The sequence below is a fragment of the Strigops habroptila genome, chromosome W (assembly GCF_004027225.2).
Source record: "Strigops habroptila isolate Jane chromosome W, bStrHab1.2.pri, whole genome shotgun sequence".
Taxonomy (NCBI): domain Eukaryota; kingdom Metazoa; phylum Chordata; class Aves; order Psittaciformes; family Psittacidae; genus Strigops; species Strigops habroptila.
This window is the reverse complement of record NC_044301.2, coordinates 4,804,788-4,826,934: the sequence shown is the minus strand read 5'-3', so window position 1 is coordinate 4,826,934 and position 22,147 is coordinate 4,804,788. Positions and strand designations below refer to the sequence as shown.

Below are 22,147 nucleotides of genomic sequence, written 5' to 3'. Positions count from 1 at the left end.
CAGTACCAAGACAGTGGTTCAGCACTAGCTCTCCACTGCACCATGCTACAGGATCTGCCTCTTCCCAGACATCTTCCTTCCTTCTTACCGACTTGTGTAGTCCAAATTAGTCTTTGAGAATCAAAAATATTTTTCCAGGAAGTGGTATGGATTTAGGACACCAAGCAATTGCTTTGTTGTTTTTAAAACACACACAAAAATGGGTTAGTGGAACCAGTCCAAAAATATCCTGACTGATTTTTCTCCCTTCTTTCTTTTCCTTTCATCCTGAACATTGATAGGCCTTGTTTTCAGCCAGAAACCTCCTGTCTGCTATCCTATACTATATTGTGTCAGTTTAAGGCAATACTACCCTCAGGCTCCCTGCCCAGTGCTCTTGGGAAGAACAGATACAGTTCCTCTCTCCACCTTTTTGCTACCAATATCACAGAGATAAGGACAGCACACATACAGAGTATTAGTCAGAGACACCTCTTTATCATATTATCATCTGGGATAAAACTAATAGCAAAGGAAGGCCCTTAAACATTTGCTACCTGCCTTGAATGCATCTTAAGAGTTGTTGAGAGCATGAGAAGGATAGGAATTGCCAGGGAAAGGCAAGAGATGGAAGAGATTTAAAATGAAGAGGATGAAAAGGGCAGGGAACAAAGAGGTGGTGGCCCATACTTACTATATCCACTCATCCATATAACATGACAAAAGGAAGACAGACAAATATTCAGCTCATTTATCTTCTGTAATTACCTGCATATCCATGCTGTTCTGCAGGAAATATGCACTGTTCCTTTGTACTTAAACACACATACTCTGGACTATTTATAGAAATGGCACAGGCTTTAGTGAAAGCCAGTCAGATTGTCTGAATTCCTTTTAGGAGTTTTGTTCCTGTATCCACATCATTTTAAGAAGGGAAATCACTGGTTAGTGTAACTGAACATCTCACATTGTCTCTATCTGTACAAGAGAGCACAATCTTGTGCTCTTGGGGGAAAAAGAAAAAAAAAGGTATACTGTAACAGTGTTAGCCATAGTAGATAGCTCTACTAGAAAAACCCAAAGCAAACCAACAAACCCCCAGATTTTTCACTTGAAAGTGACTATCTGCATTAATTTTGTTAGTCATCAAAGTATTTATTTTACTCACATTTCTGTGTGTGTTTGCTTTGAGAAAAAAGACAAAACCCATTTTGTATTTTAAAAAGCATCACAACAAGTTATATAGACATTGCCATGTCTTTGCAAAACAGAGGGTAGGCACAGCAAATCTTTAAGAACATAGTGACACGTGGTTTACATAGGATTGTGGAAACTGCATTTACTTTAATGATAAAAGCCAACTTTGAACTGTTGCTCCAAAACCAGTATAGAAAAAAACCAAAGAAAATACATAGACAACTTTATAACCACTATCAAGACTGTTAGGAACAAGTGATCTCAGGAGTACAAATGCATTACAAGTTGTCCTGGGTTCAGCTATAGCAGTCATTTTTCTCCTTCTTAGTAGCTGGTGCAGTGCTGTGTTTTTGACTTTCAGCCTGGGAACAACGCTGATAACACCAATGTTTTTAGTTGTTGCTAAGTAATGTTTTACTCCAATCAAGGACTTTTCAGTCTCATGCTCTGTCTGATACCCCTGGTTCCTCTACTGGAAGAGACAAGCAGTTGCTCTCAAGGACATTTGGGATTTTATAACTTGTATCCTCAGCCAGCAGTAGTGCAGAGCAGAGTGCTGCTCTACTTAAGAAGTTCTCCAATAGCTGTCCAGAATTGTAGAGATACTCAAGACAGAAGCAAATGAAAGATTTGAAGACTGGCATAATTAACATACTCCATTCTCTTTTCCCTTCCTGGTAATCCCTAATACATTGAGGGGACAAAGCATTTTAGGAAAATCTGGACATTAAGCTTGCTTTGTAAATGTTGATGAATAGTGGAATATGGAATCTTTACTACATGCTGTTCAGACCAATGCTTCTTGGGTGCAAGAAAAGTGTAAGCGTAAGGTAAAGGCCAAATGCAAAACTACCTATACAGCTTCTTTTTAGGGAAGGAAGAAAGAGGGTTAGAGGAAAGAGTACAACAATCTTTAACAGGTCTATTAGTCAGTCAATTCAAATCTAGAAAACACTAGCATGTCAACACCTGAGACTAACAACACTCCAGCAAACCAGAGTGCTTGCAGCAGTGTACATCCTAAGTGTCCACATTCTAGCTGTTGTCACTGCTCAAAGTAAGTCTCTCCATTGTTAGAACTTGTGCCTGCTTATTTTCTACCGCCACATCATTCACAGAAATCAGTGCTACTGTGGCTGCATCTCAACCACCAGTCTCATGAGCACAATTCTATAGTGCACCTGAAGTCCATGTAGGGGTAAGACCATGCAGTGTCTCCCTAGTCCTGATTAATTTCTGGGAAGCTGGAAAAGGCATTTGTACACGTTACGCAAATGGAGGTTTAGAATAAATATGGTTCAATATAACAGAGAAGCATCTTGTTTCAGGATATAAAAGTTATATAGCAGATAGGTACCATGTAATTTTATAAAATGCTTGCAAATTAGTAGATGCTCTAGAAAATATTCTTGAAGTTCCCTCAAACAATAAAAATTGCTATTCTCATATATGCTTTCTTAAGGAACCTGGAAGAACCAACACTGCACTTAGACTGTACTGGTTTCCTAAAGTTGAAATTTTAAGAAAGCACATAAATGCATTATGTATTTTTGTATGTTCCAAGTTGTTGTGGTTAATGATTTCTAGGATTTGCATGAATCAGGACTGCAGAAAATGGTCTATAATTTTGATGAATTACTGATGTTTTTTCTGTCCAATTTCTCTCATCAGTGTTACTAGTAACAATCTTTGTAGTGGAAGGGATTGCCGTTGCACAGAAGACACAAGGTACAATTTTGGTTTGATGATTTTCTTTCAAAAAATGTAATGGTTGTCTCATTTTTAATTAAGCAATATAAGTGAAAGTATTTGTGTTCAGATATTAATAGCTCTTGAATTACCAATATGAATTCTAGTTTTTTCCATTTCTCCCTTATTTACTACACTTTTTTCCCAATCGAACAAAGCCATCCAGTCACAAAGAACATGGAAGTTCACTTACCCAGTTAAAGTTCTATGGGTTTAGACCTTAGAAGTGAGAAATAAAACACCATGGAAATTCATGTTTTCTGTGTCTGACAAGCTTTTCAAATAGTCCACCCACAACCATTTTTGAAGCTTGCTGAGTGGGGAAGGCATCAGTTTCACAAAATTTATTTTCTCATATGCGGGATTAACCCACACTTAGGAGAGAATTCCTAGAACTGACACCTACAGAATTTCCTTTAACAATTTCTGCAGGAGAGACTAAATTTTCACCCCGATAAATCTAAAAGCTGCCAAGATACCAGTGGAAGGTGATATAATTTACTGGAGGCAGCCAAGACCTGTATCAGCATGGACTCCCTCTCAAAGGTCTGCAAATTAAAACTGTGTAAATATAAATAACATTATGAGAGCACCCTGTGAGATTTAGGAAAAATCTAGCAGAAACCACATATCCTGTGTCTTACTCTCTCCAGTTCTGCTGATAACAAGGAGAAGGGCCAAAGGTACTTGAGAAGAATGGCAGAGATCATACTATTCCCAAGTCCTTTCTCTTTGGATAAGGAAATCTGAACTAACAAAGCTCCTGTGAATGGTCCAGCATGGTGCACTAGCTTAGTAAAGCGCATAATCTCAGTCAAGGATCATATTTCCCTGTGCATCCAGAAGAGCTTTGATCTTAGAATCACAGAATCATAGAATAGTTAGGGTTGGAAAGGACCTCAAGATCATCTAGTTCCAACCCCCCTGCCATGGGCAGGGACACCACACAATAAACCATGTCACCCAAGACTATCCAACCTGGCCTTGAACACTGCCAGGGATGGAGCATTCACAACTTCCTTGGGCAACCCATTCCAGTGCCTCGCTACCCTCACAGTAGAGAACTTCTTCCTTACATCTAATCTAAACTTCCCCTCTTTAAGTTTGAAGCCATTACCCCTTGTCCTACCACTACAGTCCCTGATGAAGAGTCCCTCCCCAGCATCCTTACAGGCCCTCTTCAGATACTGGAAGGCTGCTATGAGGTCTCCATGCAGCCTTCTCTTCTCCATGCTGAGCAGCCCCAACTTTCTCAGCTTGTCTTCATACGGGAGGTGCTTTAGCCCCCTTATCATCCTCATGGCCCTCCTCTGGACTTGCTCCAACAGCTCCATGTCCTTTTTATGTTGAGGACACCAGAACTGTACACAATACTCCAAGTGAGGTCTCACGAGAGCAGAGTAGAGGGGCAGGATCACCTCCTTTGACCTGCTGGTCACGCTTCTTTTGATGCAGCCCAGGATACAGTTGGCTTTCTGGGCTGTGAGTGCGCACTGCTGGCTCATGTTAAGTTTCTCATCAACCAACACCCCCAAGTCCTTCTCCACAGGGCTGCTCTGAATCTTTTCTCTGCCCAAACTGTAGCTCATCTTAAATGAGGCCCTTAGCTACCAGTGCAATCTACCTATTGCTAGTAATTTTATTAGCTACCATTGTTGTATTTAGTGTATTTTACAAATTATAATTTGTTCTAAGCATTCTGTATTTAAAAAAAAATATTGTAAATAGATATTTAGCCCAAGGGCCACATACTTCAGTATAATCTGGAATCAGGGCAAAAATAGTAAAAGCTAACAAGTATTTTAGATTATATTTGCATAGGAGTGGAGAAGACATAAGCCATAAAATAATGCTGCTATATTGGCAGCCACTGTGACTATTTGACTTAGAAAGAAGAGCATCAAAAAGTCTAAACCGACTTGGCTAAAAAAAATTTACTCCCTCTCTTCCCTTCCCAAGGATTACTGGACATATTTGATATTCTGAAACTGTGATCTCTTTAGGGTATACCACATCACTAAATTAAACATAACATTTTCCTAGCTAGATATTAGCAAGTGGCATAGAAGAGGGTTTTTCACCAAAATTACTTTCTTCTTTCATAGGATATGGGTTATATCAGTGTTTTACTTTTTTGCAAAATCAAACTTGCGTGCTTGCAGGAGAAATTTATTTGATCACTTTTTTTTTCCCTCCACTTAAGGTGGGCAAAATATTGGCATGAATCGTATTCCTCCCACCCAATGTGACAATTGGGTACGGACAAGTAATGGAGGACATTTTGCTTCACCAAACTACCCTAACATGTACCCACCAAATCAAGAGTGCATCTATATCTTAGAAGGTACATGCTGTATTTCTTTTTTGTTGTGTTGTAATCTTACTGTTCAATGTATAATCTTGAACTGTTAAAACTGTGTCATCTTACTATACTGTCAAATACTGTATAGCCATACTGGTAATATAATCAATTCTGCAGTCATTTGGTTAAACAAGAAGCTAAATTTGCTCTCTGAAGTAATAACAATACATTAATAGAAAATGCAGTCATTCAGGAATTAGCTATATGGAATAATACATACCCTCACAGCCAGAAAAAGCAGCATTAGATCTACTGTAATCTATGAAGACACAGAACTACTAAGATAAAAATTGTAGCTTGTTATCTTAATATCACTTCCAATATTGCTGATGATAAACTGCAGAAGATGCTTGAAGACTGTCTTCAGCATTTACCAGACCATACTGGATTATTCAAAGTATTCCACAAGCAGAAAATCTTTATGCTGTCCTTTATTAATAAAAAAGACACATCTGACTGCCATGGCACTGTACTAAAAATATGGAGATTTGTTAGCACTGAGGAGGTCACTTCTGAAATAACATGAGGAGGACAAAAAAATTCATTAACTAGAATAATACCACATTCCAATGAGAATATCTTGGGTAAAGGCTGCAAGACTTGGGACACACTAATTATTTTTTCCTCTTATTAGAATCCATCCAAAACCCACTGAAGTCAGCTAAAAACTTTAGTCAGCTTAATGATCAGATTCATATCAATTAATTGAAATATTTCAAGTTACATGTTTCAGTGAGGTTTTATATGTACAGTATAGTAGTAGTTCACAGACACCCTCATTTTTGCTTGTATGTATGCACATCTGAAGTTCTGTATCTTCCCTGCCAGTGAAGGCACTGGGAAGCAGATCCGTCCAGCTTCAGTGTTGGGACATACCAGATCCACTGCTGGATCTCCCTGACACGAGGCAATTTCCATGGGGCACAGGGCCTCACAATCCTTATACAGAAACATTATGGTTACCTGAGTGAGACCAAGGTCCTCCACAGTTTCTAGCTAAAATATTCCTCCAGACCTCTGCCAATATGTGCAAACAGCTACAAATGTTTTTAACTCATGTATAAGGTGTAAGTTCTAAAAAAAGTGTTAGACATACAAGTAAATCCTTTTTGCATTCAGAAGAAGCTGACAGCATGTGATTCTTTAATGCTGTCATTCCAGATAACCAATTAGTATCTGAAAGTTCACGTAGCTTAATAGATGACAAGAACAAGAAACACTTAAGCTATTCATACAATATAAAGTCACAGTTCCAAACTACAGATGTGGAAGTCTGGTCACAAAGTAGCCATAGCTGCATCAACTCAGGATTTAGGGGTCTAATCCAAGTCCTGATGTTAGGCTGCCACCGGTTCAGACTTAGTAGTCACCTGCATATTAATAATGTATATGAAGCATTTACACTTCTCTGAATATTCTAATAAAAGATGTCTCCTGCCAAAGGATCTCCAAATTTGAGCTTGATGTTTAGGAAATGTACCAGTGAGTAGTTCTTCATAACTTTTTCTTTTCCATTCTTTTCTGCATCCCTCAATGTTTTGTCCTTTTTTTATGTACTTTGCTTTCACAGAACACTGATTTTAATTTAATATTAAACCTTGTTTGAATACCTTTGCATATATGTTAGTATCTGTTACACATGCTGAATTCAATTTATGTTATTTCTGAATTTTCAACAATAAAGATCAACAAGCAAAAAAAAATTCCATGGAAAAGGATCTCCTATACAATAATTTTTAAATTTTTTATTACAGTGTATTTGAGTTTTTGTAGCAGACTGCCAGATGTATTTTGAGAAGTTTCCAGTCTCTTTTTTATCTTGCTGTCTTGGAGGCCTGTCTCTTCATTATTCCATGTCTTCATGTGCTTTTTATATAGATCTTCATTTAATTTTTTGCTCAATTTTTTATGTCTAGCTGCTCCACAACAAAGAATTGAGTTGACCTTTGATGAGCCTTATTACATAGAACCCTCATTTGAATGTCGGTTTGATCATCTGGAGGTTCGAGATGGACCTTTCGGTTTCTCCCCTCTCGTTAATCGTTACTGTGGTTTGAAAAGTCCTGCACTAATTAGATCAACAGGGAGATTTATGTGGATCAAGTTTACTTCTGATGAAGAGCTGGAAGGAAAGGGATTTCAAGCAAAGTACTCATTTATACCAGGTAAAGATGCCTAACATTCTGACCGAGTTAATGACCATCTGCTCCCATGGAATTCTGTGATGTGTTTATGCTGGCAGTCTAGAGCTGTATTTCATCCTAAGTGCTTATGAAGGCAAAGTGACAGTGCGATAGTTACGGTCTCAATCCTGCTAATCCTACAGCATACTTAACTAAAGCCACTTTGGAAAATTGACCGAAGGAAATTGCAGGTCTACAGTTTGCTAGAGAAGTCAGTTGATCTTGTTTGTGCTGAAGGCTTTAGCAACTTCCCTCTTTGTTACTACTCTAACTTGTACCAGTACCTCACTAGTGGTAGTAATGGAAAGAGCATTTATGTAGACAAATAGCTGGTGTTTTCAACGGTCTATCATCCAGGAATGTAAAACACTATGACAAAAACACCTGAAGCACATCTACAATAGCACTTCCAGCCAGATGCAAAACATTTTAAATCTCCATTCTGAAAAGCCAGAGGAAATATCTATACAGTCCAAGCATCAGCTCTCAGTATAACTAAATTCCCTCAACCCACAGGCTCAGACAACAGAATTGTTCTTTGCTCAAAGTACTGTGTAGTTTACAGGGTATGAAGAGGATAATATGCTGACAGTGCCTTTAGAAAAACAAAAGTACATCTGCTCTGTGGGGCCACTTAAAACTGGCAGGGCATTCTTTTTACAGGAAAATTTGACCTGATGTCCTTGTGCAGTGCTTGACCGCTGTACTTCATAGATACTACACATGTATTTATCAGCATTTTATTGTCTTTTGGGACAAAGGACAATATACAAATGTCAGCTCTACTATTACTATAAATGTATACACAGGCATAACTTTTTAATGTCACCTTTACCCAACTGGTCTTTACCTGTATAGCACATGAAAACACTCTATGATTATGTGTTACTGCTCATAGAACTGTATACCTTACTAGGGATTTAGACTTGGAAACTCTTCAGATTACCACAGTGACCGGTCCACTGGGAGTAACACACTAAAATGTTTTCATAGGATCAGTACTTATGCATTCTGTTAAATTCATTTCCAAAGCCATTTCATTAACATCACTGTCAAAACTAACTTAGCCTAGTTCCAGGCTGGAACTTAAAATATACATTTAAACTGTATAGTATTTTTGCAATAGATTGCAGCAACTGAAGGACCAATATTTTTCTTTCCTTTTTTTTCCTCTACATTTACATGGAGTGCGGTAAAATATTTTGGGATTGTGAAAATGGAAGGGGACATGCATGTACACCCCCACTCAGTTCACAAAGAAGGTTAAAGTTTTCAGTGAAAATTGGTAGTTAAATTCAGAATATAATGCAGGAACAACATACCAAATAGTGATTTTTGGTGTTATGCTGGAAATCTGTGCTGTCAGTATAGAATTACCTCATTCAGATCAGGTCAATCTTTGTGGAATAATGTTATCTAAAAAAAATAAATCTGTCTCTGTACCCTGCAATTGATTCAGTAAACAATTTTTATTGTGATATAATAATAGACATAATCTTCAGATTATACTAAACCTTGAAGTGATTCTCAAGCACTGATAGCCCATGTGATTCATTACTTCTTTCTATTACAGATCCTGACTTCACTTACCTAGGAGGTATTTTAAATCCCATCCCAGGTCTAGTATTACAATAACAATTTCTTTATACATTAAATTTTAAATTAATATCATATTGCATTTGACAGCAAGGTATATCTTCTCCCTAGACTGCCAGTTTGAGCTCTCAGGAGCTGATGGAATAGTATGTTCCAGTCAAGTAGAACAAGAAGGAAAAACAAAACCAGGACAACCAGTTGACTGCATATGGACAATTAAAGCTACTCCAAATGCTAAGGTGAGTTTCATTCATATCATTCAACATATAATGGGTTTCCAAGTCATTAGTAACAAGTAATAGTCACTAGCTGTGATTTACATAATGTCTCACTTTCACTGAAATGAGTTACTTATCAGTGGCTTAGGAAATCCAGATAGAGGATTGTTCCTGAAATTAAATTTATAGAGTAAGTCCACAGTCTTGACTTCCTATTATTTGAAACTTAAAATACAAAATAACTGTGAACACTGTTCAAGCAACAATTTTCAAGGGCATTTGTCTTGGACTCTGGTTTTATTGGAAGACCGCAGGCAAAGATGCTAGCTAACAGCTTTGATAAATTCCCTTAAATCTTGCTGCCACATCTTAAAATTTTTCCTCCAGTGGTTCTATTGGAAAATTTGGTTCTGTTCAAAGTCAAAAGAACATGTACCTGTTCCTCCCCAGTGTAATTCACAATCTAGCACCTTAAACCCCACTTTCATCAGTAGCCTGAGCTAAAATGAAAGGCTTTACCTGGAAGCAGCTAAGGAATTGTCACTCCTCTTCTGACTTAGCTATAGGATCACACCCTCTTAAAGTGCCACAATAAAATTTGCTAGAGCTTTTCTGCCCAAGCTCTAAAGGGGCATAGTAACTGTTCAAGCCAAAAATCAGCATACGTTACCTGGGTACCTGGTATTTGTGATTGTGCCTGCAGAACTAGAGACTGCTTATGAAATCATCACTATCTTATGCTCATTAAAACAACTTGAGCTTTATTGTTGGGCAGAGAGAAGGATAAAATTCTATTCATAATTCCAAAATACAATAGCTATAGCCTGTTCAACAAAAACCAACAGCTATATGTTTCAGAGACATAGAATGGTTAATAACTTAGGAATTTCACTGAAGATTACATATTTTTTTCTCCATATAGCATACACATCTTTCATTTTGCTCCTGTATGTGTGTTAAAGCACATATCACTGCTTGCATGTACATAAAAATTAAAAAATATTTCTAAGCAGTAGCTGCCAAGATGACAAACCTACTCTATGCCTTCTTACATACCCCTAATGGTTAACTAACCAGCCCTGTTACCGCAAAAGACAGTCGAAGAAACTCTCTAAGGCTCGATTTGGAGTTTTAGAAAGCAGGCGTTCCTTATTGCAGCGCTGGGTGCACACGCACATCATTTTGCAAAGGTGAGCACACCTGGAGTCTATAAGCAGCATCCATATATCCAACGAACTTATGCGTATTTACAACCTTTCTGGGAAATGCTTTACATATTCACTAGATTTCCTGGAGCTAATTGTAATATTTGCATTTTAATTACGCATGCGCTTCCTTGCTGAGTGGTGGTTTCGAGGGGGTCTCTGGTGGTTGCCGATAGTCTTCCTCACTGTGTCCGCTGATTGACCTCTGTGCTTGTGCAGGTGCAAAAGACTCTTGTGAATTACTTAAAAACTGTCCGTATTTTAGGTCAGTTTGTTCTGATTTGCTCCTTATCTTGAAGAACTGGCCCCATATGTCTTGGTTACTCCTTTCTTATCTTCAAAGGCTACCCTTTTTTTATACATACCCCAAGGCCGTACTGGCCTATCTTGCTCTTAACAGAGTGGTTTTAATTTACAACTTACCATTTTAGCTTGCAGCCCTATTAACCAACTTCCAAATTAAAAGTTCAAAACCAGCAACCTAAAAGATGGTAGTAAGAGGACAAGACAAGAAAGAAACTAAAACTTCATTAATATATTTGAGCCTTTGAGGAAGCGACTCAACTCCCAAGAGCCCTATACTAAGTAATAGTAGCAGTTCTTTCAGAAACAATAATAAAACCATTTTCTCTCTACATTGCCACTTGAGTGCATCAGGTCTTATGCTTAAGTACTTTAATAAATTATTGAATGTTGCCAGAAGGCAGAGTTATAGTTGGGTCAGTCCTGAGATTAGATCATCACCCTAAATTATAGAGTTAAAACATTACAGAAAAATAATTCTTAGTATTCCGAGAGTAGTTTGTCAAGCTTCAATTCTGGCAGAATTATGATGATAAAATCCATTAGATCTGATATGGTGCAATCTCTTGAGAAAAATAAGCATAGACATTTTTAATTTCCTCGATTAGATTTTGTAATAAAAATAATTTTTTTAAAACTGACACAACTGCAGCAATTAAGAGACTTTTAAAATCTGCGTAACAGATATTTACACATACAGAAAATAGTTCTACTAAAAGTATCCTTGTTTATTTTTAGCTTCCCTTGTAATTTCACAGCACAGTCAATCATTAAATGAAAATACCATCTCTCAGCCCATATACTAGCACTTAACAGCTCACACCCATGTTTGTGAGATAAGACATCAATGGAAGACAGGTTTTCAATGTAGCTGAGAACAAAGACAGCAGAAGTAGAAAAAAAGGAAGAAAAAATGGATACTGAAAATCACACAATAGTGAGATGAAGCATGAGATAATACAGCACAGGCTGCACCTTTTCATAGTGTGCAAGGGGAGACAGAGCTGGCAACCTGCCTCTGGAAAACACTGGAAAGGAAAAGCCAGGGTGTGCAAGTGTTGCCTGCCTTTTCCTGTGCTTGCTCTTTTACCATGTTTTCAATAGAGCTTGTTAAGTGTGTGTGTGTAAATCTTTTTTTCCCCCAAAGTTGGTTGGTTTTGGTTTAGTGAATTCTTTACAATTCAGTTTTAAAAGGCTTTGGCTATAGCTGAGGTTAAAAGAGAGATAGGGCAAAAGGACAGAAAAATAGGTAATACAACAGTAGAGGTATTCATCTATGCTTGTCTCCCCTGCTTCGCAAACTAAACAAGAGCTGGAGATGTTTGTCATTATTAGGCAGATGCATGAAAAAACATACTGTGCAAAAGGTCCTTAGTGTCTGTAATAGCAGCCTGAGAGGTAGCTGTAGGCTGTATTCACTCAAAACACATCGAGTCTAGACTCAAGCTTATCCGAGGAAAACACTGAAGACCTTGTGGGTAGAAGAGGAGCATCTCTTCTCGCACAGAGCAGGAGACCTCTGCCTCCACATGGATAGATTTCTTCTCTGTCAAAATAATGGCTATCTGAGGATTTTTTAAAGTTTAAGGATGGTCTTTGCAGCATGCCTAGGTAACTGAGTTTGAGTTACACAGCTTGTCAACTTCCCCTAGAATTTTGAGAATCCCAATACAACCATTCAAGAGATGAAAAAGGCCTGTGATCTTTTTACGTAATTCTAGCTGAATTACAATCTTGCAGAAGTTTCCTGCTCCAGCAAAATAAATTATTTGCTTATTTTCCAAGTGCCATGTTGGTCTTCCAATTTCTCTGCTGCATATGTTCTAACACATATGCTGCCTTCTCTTGGATTAGATTCCTGCTTTTGGAGGAATTAAGATTGGCTTAATTTATTAACTCTTCCTAGATAGCCAGCTTACTTTTCTTCTGCTTCCATTTTTATTCAAATTACTCCTGACTTTGATGGCTTGTGTCTTCTATAACAATGCTATGGTTCAGTAATTAGCTTTCATTCTTTCATTCCTTATTTTTACTTCAGAGCTTTTCTGACTAGACTCCTTCCCTTATATTTTAACATTGTTCTTAGGAATTAAAAAGAAAGAAAAGAACAGTCAAAATACCATTAACATTCTTTCAGCACATTTGTGAGTTTCTCATATCTCTTCTAGAGTAATTATCTCTTCTAGAGTAATAGGCTGCACACGTAGCAGAGCTTTCTTCAGCAAATATGTTGCTTTTTACCTTTTTTTTTCCAAGGGGAGTAGAAATATATCAGAGTAAATTATTAAGTAAAGATTGTTTTGGGGAAGGGGGCAAAGCAAAACAGACACTTAAGACAAACTTCAAGTAATACTCCACATTTACATTTAATGAGAAAATGTAAGTTTAAAAGTGCTGTGCATTGGGAGTTACACATGTGTAAGGGGACAAAACATCTCCAAGATTTGCTAAGAAATACTGTCTTCTCGGTATTACTTTTCCTAGAGACATTAATTTCTCTTTTCTAACAGATTTATATACGATTTCTCGACTATCAAATGGAGCATTCAAATGAATGCAAAAGAAACTTTGTTGCTGTGTATGATGGAAGTAGTTCTATTGAAAACCTGAAGGCAAAGTTCTGCAGTACAGTAGCAAATGATGTCATGCTGCAGACTGGGATGGGTGTGGTGCGGATGTGGGCAGACGAAGGCAGTAGACTAAGCAGATTCAGAATGCTGTTCACTTCATTTGTGGATCGTAAGTAGATTTTAAAGTGCCTATTCTCCTGGGATCAGGGTACTTCAGGTATTTTAGGAAAAGCGTCAGCTATATATTATGCAGCAGGAACACATGAAAAAGGTTGTTTCCGTTTCCTTCATGTACTGGCATCTAAATTAAATACTTGCTTTATTACAGTTATAAGCATGGTTCCTGAAGAAAGGCTTTTCTCCATTCTTAAAAGGTTTATTTTTCATTTGAATTCAGTAATAATACAGCCCTAGGCTATGTCATTCTCACTAAGAGTTCTACAGATGAGCACAGACTTACTTAAAAAAAGACAGCAGTGTGACTGAAGTGTGCTCTCCCACTAGCCCTCATCTTCCAGTTCCCTGCCAGATACCACAACAGGCTCTTCTCAAGCCCACACTGGATGTTCAGAAGGCTAGAGAACATGTGTGACCCTGCAGAGTCTGGATCTGGAAGTACACCCACTCCAGCTATACCTAAGCTGCTGCCTCCTTCTCAGCTGCACATGGCTTGGAGCGATCCCATACATGCTCCCTTAGGAAAGTCCAGTTGTGTTGCACAACTGTGGATAAGCAGTTAAATTCAAATTTATTTAAGAAGGCTATATTAAAAGCAGAGCTGTAAATGGAAACTGGATTTCTGTTTGGATCCCATAGCCTGGGGTGGAGATAGTCTTTATTCCCATTGTAAATGAAGATGTTTCTTGAAAGTGTGCTTTTTGTGAGATTTTCTTTGAAGTGCTTTCTCTCTGAACTTACTGGAATTTTGTTGCCTCACATATTTACAAAGGACAACATCGTCCACATTGCAGAACCTGAAAATAAGTGGCATCTTCAGGACTAAAGTAGACTAAGTTCAGAACCGCAGAGCAGATCTGCAGTACATGGGGAGAGCTGAATAAAGCGTATCTGCCACTTCAGGAAATCAGACCTATGCTTGTGCCAAAGGTTTTCAAAAGACTCTGCTTGAAGAATAAGTAGTACAAATTTGCTGTCAAATAAATACCTTTTTCAACAGAACATGTCTGTAGCCAGTCCTGAAAAGGATCCTAGTCACCACCTTGCAAAAAAGTTTAAGTTACAGATAACAAGTGGATTTTATATTCTGTTCCATAAAACAGTAATTTTTTAACACAGGCAAAAAGTTACTTTCTGTAAAACAATCTTTCTAAAAAGATTGACAGAGACTTAAGAGAAATAGCTTATTGCTTACTTTGCCTAGATGGTAGTAATAAACAATTGCATGGTTCAAACTAGTCTATCGTTTAAGCTACAAGAGGCATTTAGTAAAAGTTAGATATTGTGCTTAAAACTGGTATTTACTGCAATTCACAACTTGCAAAAATTGAGAACTGCTTTTCCAGTAGCATTTATTTCAATACAATTAGCGGTAGTGCAAGTTATTCCAGCTTTCAATCTAGAAAATGCTATGAACTTTGCCAGGGAAATTATCTGTTTATATTACAAATATTGGAGTGGGGTTGGGTTTTTCTTCTGTTGAGTTTTGGTTTTGGGGGTTCTTTTTGTGGTGTTTTTTTAAGTGCAAGAGGTTGAAATAGTAACTACTCCTAAAGCTAGATAACTTTGTTAACTTACAATTTTAAAGCAACTCAAAAGTCATTGGCAGAAGAAAACCTGAAAAGGTATGTGGTTATTTTTATCTATGTTCTAACTTCAGATACCATCTTTATTGGATAGGATAATTGAAAGGTATATGCCTGAAAAATGTTTCACATATTTTTAAATCATCTAGTGATAAGCAATTTTTCTAACTGGAAAAAAAAAAATCCTTGCTTATTTTCAGATCATTAGGCTATTCTTCTCTTCTACCTTACTAATGATTTGTAATTATATGAAGCCAACCATGAAAACAATCAGTATTTCTGAAAAGATTTACGTAAATAAACTAATTGTGCATGACAGTCACCTAACACACACCTAGTGCTGCTTGCAGATTTGACTCATTCAGCTAACAGCAATGTTAAAAATCAATGTATTTGATTTCTGGCTTGGTTCAGTACATGAATAATGCTAGATACAAAGAACACTGAACATTGCACCAGTCTTAGGCAGCTGTTATGAGAAGAATCCAGCTATGTCCTTGAAGTCCTGGAGTGGAGCCAGTCAATCATTGTGACTTTTAGACTTAGTAATCCCCAGATAAACAAAAGGAAAATTAAGTCTATTTATTTGTCCCATCTTTATAAACTTGTGAACAAAAGCCATCCCAAAAAAATGTTAAGGAGACTACATAGAAATGTAAAATAGAGACTGTGCTGGCAGATGGAGAAGCAGCAACAGAATGCATCATCCAAACATACAGAAACATGAAACAAATTCTCCTGTTCAGGGACATAAAGGGAATGTGTCTTACATCATAACTCTTCCTCTGTGCCTCCAAAAGAACTACAACTCCCTATAGATCCATACTGGAACACCAACAGATACACATGGATCCATGACAACCACTCTGGACACAAATTTCATAGTTCTTCCTTTATGTCAGAAATATTTCAGTAGGTATTACATACATAGCCTTTTTAAGCTATTCTGTTTAAATGACGATCCTATTTATCCTTTATAAAGTAAAGCTTCTGCAATCTTTCTTTCCAAATTCAGAAGGAGAACCTACCTACTCCTTTTTCTGTCAGACTCTGAAGCCTCACAGAAGGAGTAAGTGAGAAATGCTTTATTCAGGACTAGTCACCCTCCTCTGCTGTGCCCTTTGGGTTTTGTATTGTGTTTCAGAGAATCCAGACTGCTCAAGAGTAAATTCTTTCTACGAAACCAGAGTAGAACATCTACCATACATCTTTGCTGTTTAATGTATAACTGACTCCACTGATAATAGACATTTCTATCATAAAAATACCACATTACTGAGACAAAGAGAAAATAATTTTCTTGTCCAGTGCTCTGAATTCATAAATAATTCCCTATGAATATTACAGAACATCCCAAAAAGAATTATTATTATTTTTTAGTATATTTTTTTAATGTCAAGGAGCTATACCAAACATTCACAGAAACAAAATCTTTAGGGCAACTTTCTAGTTAATTTATTTCTTCAAATTTCTAAATATATATAGACAGATAGATAAAAAGCTAAACTGTAGTCTCGCAATCCCTGCATTAGCTTTAATAGGAGGATCTAGGAGCTTTGATTCACAAGCAAGAATGACTTAGATGCCTCCAGTTACTGAAATCTCTTGCAATTACTGAAACAGTCCTCCACAAGCTGAAATCTGATTTGCCTTAAGATATTAATGGGCTCTAAAATGCATATGTTCAGGAACTGCTTCACAACATCTACATAGCAGATACACAGCAGACTGAATAAATATAAACTGATGGTGAGCATACGATTTTTAAGTATTTAAAGCCAAGTATTTTAAAGCCAAGTATTAAAGTATTATTTTAAAGACAAGTATTAAAGCCTTCTTCCGTTATCTGTGTTGTGTGACTGTCTCTATCTGCTACCCATTTTGAGCAAGAATTTTTTTTGTAGCATTGATAATGCCCTTGCCAGAAACCATATGAAGGGAGTAAATCATCCAATAATTAGTGATGTGCAAGAAAAGTGCTTGTGTTTGAAACGGAGATAAAGAATGAGTATGCATGTTAAAAAAAAAAACAACAAACCCAAACAGGAATTTACTAAATTTATTGCAGTGCATCAATTACTGAAAATTCCTAATGTTTTCTTTCTCTTCTCTCCTGCAGCTCCCTGCTCAGGCAACACTTACTTCTGCCATAGCAACATGTGCATCAATAATTCTTTAGTGTGCAATGGCATTCAGAACTGTGCATACCCTTGGGATGAAAATCACTGCAGAGGTGAATGTTATCCAAAGTATAGCCTTTGTGAGCTAGGCTGGTCAGTTTGTCTTTCAAGAAAGTCATGAAATGTCTTCTTCCTGGAAATATGCTGAAGACAGCTATTCTACTAATCTCAGACAGGTGTTCCAAATTTTTTATTTAAACTCAGGAGACATGCAAGCATCCTGAATATTGATCTTACTGCTTTATAATTAAATTTCTTCCTCTTCAGCATAAAGTACCTTATTTTAAAGGGATGTCAGCTTAATAGGAAATAGAATTTAGTATTTGCCAGGTTGCAGCAAAGATTATATGGACAGGTAATACCTTTTAGAGAAAAAAATACAGAGCTTGAAAAAGACAGACAAGCCTTCAAGCACAAAAAGCCTTTTTCAGGCAACAGTCTTCAAAGAGAAAGGCAATTTTAAAACACTTGCTTTAAGTTGTTAATCACAGGCTATCTCAGAGTAAATGCAGCTGCTGCATATGATGCAAGAACAGGTAGGAGGAATTGTTTAGGAAGCAGAAGTCATCACTTATGGAAAATGAACACATGTAAATCATTGCTTCTAGAAGATGGGGCACAGGAGTATTGTTTAAATCATCACAGCTACAGGAAAAATGTGTCTAAATATCAGGTTTTGTAGGAAAAATTCTCATGATATGAGTAAATTGTTATTCTGCTACAGCACAAATATGTTCACCTGTGCTTCAACAATCACTGAGTTTTCAGACTTGGAACAAAACAAATTTAAGGTCAACAGTTTTTCTTGCTAAAAGAAAACCAGAAAAGAACACATGTGAGCAAGGAGATGTTTTTTTTTTTTTTTTGACAAAGAATGGCATAAATAGCTCTGAACACATGACTCCAGAAAGATTTAAATATGTACTCCATTTCAAAGAGAAATTGACCCTGCAGGAAGGGTCAAAACCTTCTTTACAGAAAATCTTGAAATAAAATGGCTTTTCAACATGCAAATCCTGCTTAAATTTTTTAGTAAATACATATTAAAAAACTTACTTTGAAATTTTATTTGAGGCAAACAAAAAAATACACACCACTAATAAATACTCTAATGCAAGGTATATTCTGGAAGCTTTCCGGTTAACAAAACTGAGCCATAACTCCCAAGTTTTCAATGTGAAACTGAGCTCCTCTAAACAATGCTTAGCTTTGTTAATATTCAGTATTCCCTCTTAAGTGCAATTTCCAGATCTCTTTCCCATCTTTACCAACCACTTCCTAGAATCTTGCCTAGAATCCACTCACATACTGCAGTATTTAAAAAATTAATTCCATGAAAACCGTGTCACAATGTGAAGAAAGTGTCTTTCCCAGTATCTGTAAATTGCTATATCTGGTGCTGAATAGCCCACCATGTTTTATGCTGAATACGATCTAAATTCTGCTGTAATACTTGCACAGCAGATAATGAAGAGACAGCTGAAGACTGGATCCGTATTGCCAGCTTAGGCAGACTGAAGGAAGACTGCTGCAACCAAATAAGCAATATCTAGCCTTAAAAAGAAAGCTCACAGTTGTGTAAAATTCCTGCCAGCACCCAGAGTTCTCATGTAGTCTGTACTGATCGCTACCTAAATCTGAGCATATTGTGACCTAAGCCCAGTGGCACAAAAATTGATAGGAAAGTCAGTTGTGTGCAATTTATTTTAAGAGACTGGAGAGGACATCACCTTTTGCATAACAACTTTTTGACCAGAGTATCTTCCAAGAATTAAGAAACCTAGACACAGATGAGAGAACTGCCATAGCGCTGAAATTCATACCTCCCACAACATATGGTAACGCTGAGATCTAAGCTAGGCATGTTTAAACCATAACAGCAGGACAAGGGCGATATCCTCCTTCACATTAAAGGTACAAGTGTAACTCAGAGTAGACAGTCTACACTCTGAAGTAGAACTGTATTTCAGACATAACTTCTTACTAGCCAACTCCTTGGGAGTCTGTTTAGTATATGAATTGTTTCAAACAGTGTATGATGGTATAGAACTGTCTCCAAGCACTGTGCGCGGAGTACTTAAGTGTACTTAAGTACTTAAGTACTTACTCCAGATGCCAGGAGCCAGATATCTGAAAATAATATGCAACATCTAGGCTACTGTATTTTCTTCTACATAGTCTTAAATGCTTTTTTTCCCCCAGTAAAGGATGTTGCAGAGTCTCAGTGTAGAATTCTTTTAGTCCCCTAGGACAATCATAGAACCATAGAATGGTTTGGGTTGAAGGGACCTTAAAGCTCATCCAGTTCCAACCCCCTGCCATGGGCAGGGACACCTCCCACTAGACCAGGTTGCTCAAGGCCCATCCAACCTGGCCTTGAACACTGCCAAACAAGTACATTTACAGAACAGAAATCCAAATGGAAAAATTTAATCTCCAAATAAGAATTTTTAGTATGGAAACTGTCTTGTTCTGATGCTGCCATCTTGTGTGTTCATATGAAGTACTAGCCAAAAGTGCCATATGATTTGGGTTGGTTGGTCCATGTCTGTTCCCCCCAGCCCCTCTCTTTTTTTTTTTTTTTTTTTCCCCATCTGACTTGTTTACTGGACTGTTAAAACTGGAATATATCTATGCTAAAGCTCCTTGTATTGAAAAAGGTATAACAGAATTCCACAATAGACAGAGTCATTAAATTTCCAAGAGATGCAAAAACAAATAGTACAGTCACTTTCACATCATCACTATGATAATATTTCCCTTTTAAGGAAGAAATAGATAATTTTAAATCTAGGTTTCCTTCTACTGACATCAATGGGAATGTTACCAGCAGGAGCAAAACATGGTAAGAGAAGCATCGTCTGTAGCTGTTAATTTAAGCCTACTTAACTTGTGGAATTTGGAATGTGAACTGATCAGTAGAGGTTCAAGATTAAAGCCACATCCTAGCTCAGTCAGCCTACGCTGGCCACAGAGTTCCACCTGCCACTGAAATAGTGCGTGGTGGCCACTAGCGCAGACAGGGAATTAGACTTGCTGAACAAATGCACAGATCCAGGATGATAAATCCCATTGACACACAGATCTAGTCTCCAATGCCATTAAGTCATTTCATTAATACGGCACTTATATGGCAATCACAATACAGCTTGCTTTGTTTTAATGCAAGATCAAAAATGTGAAAAATCATAAAACCCTCATCATAATCCTCATTTTGTCTTTGCAGAAAAGAAAATAACTGGATTGTTTGAACAAATCACCAAAACTCATGGAACAATCATTGGCATCACATCAGGGATAGTTTTAGTACTTCTCATCATTTCAATTCTAGTACAAGTAAAGCAACCTCGCAAAAAGCTTATGGCTTGCAAGACTGCTTTCAATAAAACTGGCTTCCAGGAAGTATTTGATCCTCCACATTATGAACTATTTTCACTAAGGGACAAAGAAATTTCTGCAGATCTGGAAGATTTATCAGAGGAACTTGAAAACTACCAGAAAATGAGACACCCTTCAACAGCTTCCAGATGCATTCATGACCACCACTGTGGCTCCCAGGCCTCTAATACAAAACAAAGCAGGACAAACCTCAGCTCCATGGAACTTCCTTTCCGCAATGACTTTGCACAGCCTCAGCCAATGAAAACATTTAACAGCACATTCAAGAAAAGTAGTTACACTTTCAAACAAGCGCATGACTGCCCTGAGCAAGTCATAGAAGACAGGGTGATGGAGGAGATTCCGTGTGAAATTTATGTTCGAGGAAGAGAAGATACGGCACAAGGTTCATTATCTATTGACTTTTGATTTCCTAGTGAAGGTGGTATCAGTGTCTATACAAGATGGTTGTGTACAATGACAGTGTATATATTAAAAGTGTATTATATGGAGGGTGAGATGCACACACTTTTAGCTTATATACTTCATTTAAAAAAAGTCTGTGTAACTAATTCTTGCTGAGAAATGGTGGATTTCCTCCCATCTTCCCAAGCTACCTATCTAGAGGAGGAGTAAGACAGAGACTTTGCATGGAAATTATAAGTAAAGGATATTGGAAGAAAAAAATGAACAGCTACTAATCACTGAAGACTGAAAACAATGACTACTATTCTCTTACTCATATCATTTTCTCTTCTTTAGAAGTCTGCTTTTCAAGAAAATTTTAATACCTCAGTTAGTTAGATAAATAAAAGTAAAGTACACCACATATATGTCAACATGTCTTATTGTATTTGTCAAATTGAAAGTAGTGTTAAATGCAAGTTAAGAATCAAGAATTATGTTACAGCCATCTGTTTAATCTTGTCTACTATTTATACTGCCTTTAATGATCAGTTCCTCACTCTATGCTTTGTGAGAAATAAGTGAAAAGGATTACTGCCTTTTAAAATACTAAGTCACATCAATTTTAGTACATTTGAACATATTTAATTTTGCAGCTTGTGGTTAAAACACAAGTAAGTACTCATGTTAGTCTAGATGCAGACTTTTACAATAGTATTCTGTCACAGTTTAAGCCCAGCCGATAACTGAGAACCACACAGCCACTTGCTCACTCCCCCCACTTCTTCCCCGCTCGCTCTTGGAGGGATGGGGAGGAGAATCGAAAGAATATAACTCCCACAGGTTGAGATAAGAACAGTTCAGTAACTAAAGTATAATACAAAACTACAACTACCACCACCAATAATAATAATGGTAAGGGAAATAACAAGGGGAGCGAAAAGGGAAAAGAAAACAATAAACACAAGTGATGCACAATGAAATTGCTCACCACCCACCGACTAATACCCAGCCCGACCCGAGCAGCGACCTGAGCCTTCTGGGTAACTCCCTCCATTT

At 37.3% G+C, this 22,147-nt stretch overlaps 1 protein-coding gene across 1 annotated transcript in view; it reads left to right on the top strand.

Annotated features, from left to right (window-relative positions):
- LOC115619231 (neuropilin and tolloid-like protein 2) overlaps positions 1-21,169 on the top strand; it is a 31,537-nt gene extending 10,368 nt beyond the window's left edge. Inside the window, exons 3-10 of the mRNA XM_030511285.1 lie at positions 2,848-2,904; positions 5,129-5,269; positions 7,204-7,452; positions 9,044-9,067; positions 9,178-9,305; positions 13,303-13,531; positions 17,245-17,358; positions 20,532-21,169. Of these exons, the coding sequence (XP_030367145.1) occupies positions 2,848-2,904; positions 5,129-5,269; positions 7,204-7,452; positions 9,044-9,067; positions 9,178-9,305; positions 13,303-13,531; positions 17,245-17,358; positions 20,532-21,112 (1,523 nt within the window). The 3' untranslated portion in view covers positions 21,113-21,169. The remainder of the gene's footprint in view (positions 1-2,847; positions 2,905-5,128; positions 5,270-7,203; positions 7,453-9,043; positions 9,068-9,177; positions 9,306-13,302; positions 13,532-17,244; positions 17,359-20,531) is intronic.
- Positions 21,170-22,147: the final 978 nt, after the last annotated feature.